Source organism: Vollenhovia emeryi, unplaced genomic scaffold (genome assembly GCF_000949405.1).
Source record: "Vollenhovia emeryi isolate VEMERY1.0 unplaced genomic scaffold, V.emery_V1.0 DF939322.1, whole genome shotgun sequence".
Taxonomy (NCBI): domain Eukaryota; kingdom Metazoa; phylum Arthropoda; class Insecta; order Hymenoptera; family Formicidae; genus Vollenhovia; species Vollenhovia emeryi.
In genome coordinates this window covers 42834-46800 of record NW_011967044.1, presented here as the reverse complement: position 1 = coordinate 46800, position 3967 = coordinate 42834, and the positions used below count along the sequence as shown (strand labels likewise).

The window sequence follows — 3967 nt, the reverse complement described above, 5'->3', positions numbered from 1 at the left end:
GTTTGATTCTACGGCTTTAATTTGATTGACATAAACTGTAGAATGTATTTTAGCTTAGGCCACAATTCTCTTCGCTAGAAGGAATGAAGTGAAAAAAATTGTTTTATTGCATTTAGAAGAAATCGAGAAGATATTCCAGAGAAGAATTAGTTAGAAATCTACTTAATTTGATTAACTTTGATTCTACGGCTTTAATTTGATTTAACAGTGGAAAAACTTTTTTTCTTTTAAACGATGTAACGTGTGTCGTAATTTTCGCTACCGACGAAACGTTAGATATGTTCCATTTTCGTCCCGGGTTTTACATATCACGCAGGATTGGAAAGATGAAATTCTATATCTGCAATTCGAATAAAAGTCACACTCACTGTATGTACTTTCCTATGTCGATGAATATCACGATGATAGCTTTGAGCCTGAGAACATTTCGCAGAAAGACTTGTCTCTTGAATTTCACCTCCGGCTCCATGTATTTCTTTTCCTTCGGATTAAGCGTCCGAATGCACGCCCTGAATATGTTCCATATAACAGTCATTTCCAAAAGAATCTGCGGATAGTTGCCCTTGGCGCGGCCCCGCAATTTCTTGTCCTTCAGCGCGTACCATCGTTTCTCGCCGTTACGAATTTTCAACAACGGTACCGCCACCCTCCCCAGAAACTCCACCTTGTGATCTCGATCCTCGTCGTACACCGTCACTTCCAGGACGGAATTGATGTCCTTTACATTACTATTGGAACAACCAAATTTATTCTCAATTACGTTTCAATGGCGCGAGCTGATGATCCTTGCGTCATGTCCGAATTCTAGCTATTACCTACTCGTGAAAAATGGAAAAATCTCATTACACGTATCTCAGTCATATAATATTATATCTAATTATGAGATCCAATTCTAAAAATCATCAGATCCTCAGAGACTTGACACTTTCCTTGAATGTTCGACGTTATCTATGTCGATCTAACTAAATCTCTAATTAAATGTCCCACGAGAACACAATTAGATCTCAATAGATAATAACATTAAATATTCAATAAAAGTGTCAGACCTTTAAAGATCTGATGATTTTAGAATTGGACATAATTAGATATTACAGATTCAGACACATATAACGAGGTATTTCCATTTTTTCCCTAGAATAGTAGAGAAAAGTCCCCTATCATATTGGGCTCCTAATATGGGACAGCAGGGTTTCTGCTAAATGAATAGGCGTCACTTTTGGCTCCACCGTGAATTTATTGCCCTTGGAGTGAAATCCGTTTAGTGGAAAATTGATTGTTAGATTGTGTAATTGTTACGAAAAAGATTTGCGATTGAATTTGGAGGTTGAAAACCTACTGTCTCATATTAGAATCCTATCTCATAATAGAAGACCTTTCTGCGTGTATCAATAACTTCATTAAAAATAATTAATGACATTGTGCTTAAGACGTAACTCACAAAGTGAAAATTTTCTGCCAATTCGGCGCGAGTGTCTTGTATTCCGTTTGCGTTTGTAATCTAGAATTCACGAGTTCCAGAACGCAGAAGGGGTCGCTTTTACCACCGAGATCGGCAGCTGCGAGACCCTGTGCACGGTAAACCTGCAAAGAACATGAACTAATCTAAAAACAGACATCCGTAATATGAAATTTATTAAAACGTTCGTTTATTTTATTTTAGATTATCGATGTAAAAGCCTTGCGTGAAAAATGATTTTCAAGCCTTTTTATTAAATTATTATAAATAAAAAGACGCGGATAAATTTATGAAGCAATTATTTTACTTTGATTATTATTTAATATCGAAGTAATTTTTAGAACAATTTACATAACAATTAAAATGGTAGAGCAATTATTTTTACTTCGAGTATTATTTCATTTCGAAGTAATTGTTATTAATAAAACTAATTTCATCACTGGCTTCAATACATTTTTAACAAAAGCACGAATTTTGCTCGTGTTAGAAGGTTATATACAAAGCAATTAGACGTTAAATGTTAATTTAATTGCGTAACTAACAATACTAATACAGTTTCAACACAGCCTAAATCATATTTGTTTCTCGTATTATGACATTGAAACTGATTAAAGAAGTTCTTTCGAATTATTAACATCTTAACTCGAAAAAGCAGCGCATTTTTTATTCACTTTAAAAAGTCGATAAATAAGCACGTCATAATATTGAAAAATAAAGCTTGTCCTTTTGCTTTTGCGCAACGACGATATGCAAAGTACATTGTATATAATTTGCCAAAATTATTATTTCATAACATAAATGAATCTTTTGCTAAAATTATTATACAGCGCAATCCACGAACTAGATCGCCAAACTTTGACAATTTTACCGCGGACAAAGGCAATTACAGTTTAACAAAGATGAATTTTTAGTCCTATAAATATGTTAGAACCTTCCTTCGTTTTCGACGTGAGCGGAATGGCTCAAAATTTGGTGACCTATTTCGGGAGCGTCCTGCACATTAATTATTACCATTCTTACTTCGCGCTCTCTCGACATTCTAACAAAGTTGACACTGCAACGTTGGCACGTTAACGCGCTAACGCATGAGCAACCAATACCAATCGTTTCTAATTACCTTGACTGTCAGGTGACCTACGTCGCGTACCCTCTTTAAAGTGTTCATAACGGAGTATCGTTGGACTAATTGTGCGTGTTCCACCGGCGTTTCCTCGTGCGCGGCCAAATCGCTGATTGTCTCGCTGGCTGTGGTGCCGCTTATCGTCAAGAGTAAAAAGATATCGCCCGAGCCGTCCTCGAGCTCGCGCGACAGCCGATGCGTGGTCTCTCGCTCGAGAGTCGCCAGATCGATCACCGTCTTGCCCATCAGATCGTCCTGATGCTTATCTCTGTCCCAAACCGTCACCTCCAACTCCTGTCCCAGATACGGGTCCTCGTAGAGGTGGAGGTCAAACTGCTCCAGCCAAATTGGATTCAACGTTTTGTTAATGACTTTCGACTTGTACTTCTCCGTGCCCAGTCTGCAAATCAGGATGCAGGACTCTAGTTTTTATAGCACAAGTTTTGCGGTACAAACGACCGCGGCTTGAATCGCTAATATCCCCGAGATTACATTCCACTAAATTTTACCATGACGTCAAGAACAGAATAACGTTCGTTCTACGATAAAAAGCAAATTCGATATTAATGTAATATCAATAATAATAAATAAATTATATTAATAATAATTAATTGTAATGTCAACTTACATTTACGCACGTTTACGTATAGCGTATATTTTAAATAATTAAAAATATGTGAAATAAAGTAAAATAATAAACCAATAAAAAAAATAAAGAATGGACTGGTAAAAATTTATTAAAACGCGCTTTTAAAAAAAATCTCACTAATACAAGTTTACTAACTGCAGGTAGAAGTAAAATTTCACAAAAGTGAATAATAAACATGAATGTAATCGGGTGGAGCGTCATAACGTGATTAAGCTAATTACTTTAATTAAAAAAATGTCACAAAGTTTTTAACAAGCAATTAGTGAAGAAACAATGTGAAAGTAAGACAATGTGGATTTCTCCCGGGCAAATTTCAAAGCGATATTCAAACTGAAGATATCGCATCCACTAACGACAAAAAGTAATCGGAATAATTGAACGATGCGTTTCATTTTATAGTATAAAATCTTAGGTACCGAAATTTCACATAAGGATCCGACAAACCGTCTATGTCCATCGGCAGCAAATTCTTTGCCTCGACGAGCACAATCGTCACCACCGAACTCCATATCTGCGATTTCAATCGTCTATTCACGTCCGCCAATCGATTAGTCTTCTGGAAATACTGCAATGTGGAAAAATGGGACGCTAAATAAAATTATCGCCGGGAAGGCTAGTGTAGAATTTGTGCTACAATATAATTATTGCATACTGAAGACAACAAGTGCGTCAACTAACAGAGTTAAACGATTAGGTCCTTTTATTGCTAAAGTTTTAGGCCCGTGTTCTGAATCCTCGTTTA

General features: G+C 36.3%; 1 protein-coding gene across 1 annotated transcript in view; it reads right to left on the bottom strand.

The window, feature by feature from the left end:
* LOC105558684 (multiple C2 and transmembrane domain-containing protein 1) overlaps window positions 1-3967 on the bottom strand; it is a 42419-nt gene that overhangs the window by 10750 nt on the left and 27702 nt on the right. Inside the window, exons 7-10 of the mRNA XM_012006506.1 lie at window positions 3642-3790; window positions 2574-2976; window positions 1439-1581; window positions 369-728 (exon numbers count right to left, since the gene is read on the bottom strand). Coding sequence (XP_011861896.1) covers window positions 369-728; window positions 1439-1581; window positions 2574-2976; window positions 3642-3790 — 1055 coding nt within the window. The remainder of the gene's footprint in view (window positions 1-368; window positions 729-1438; window positions 1582-2573; window positions 2977-3641; window positions 3791-3967) is intronic.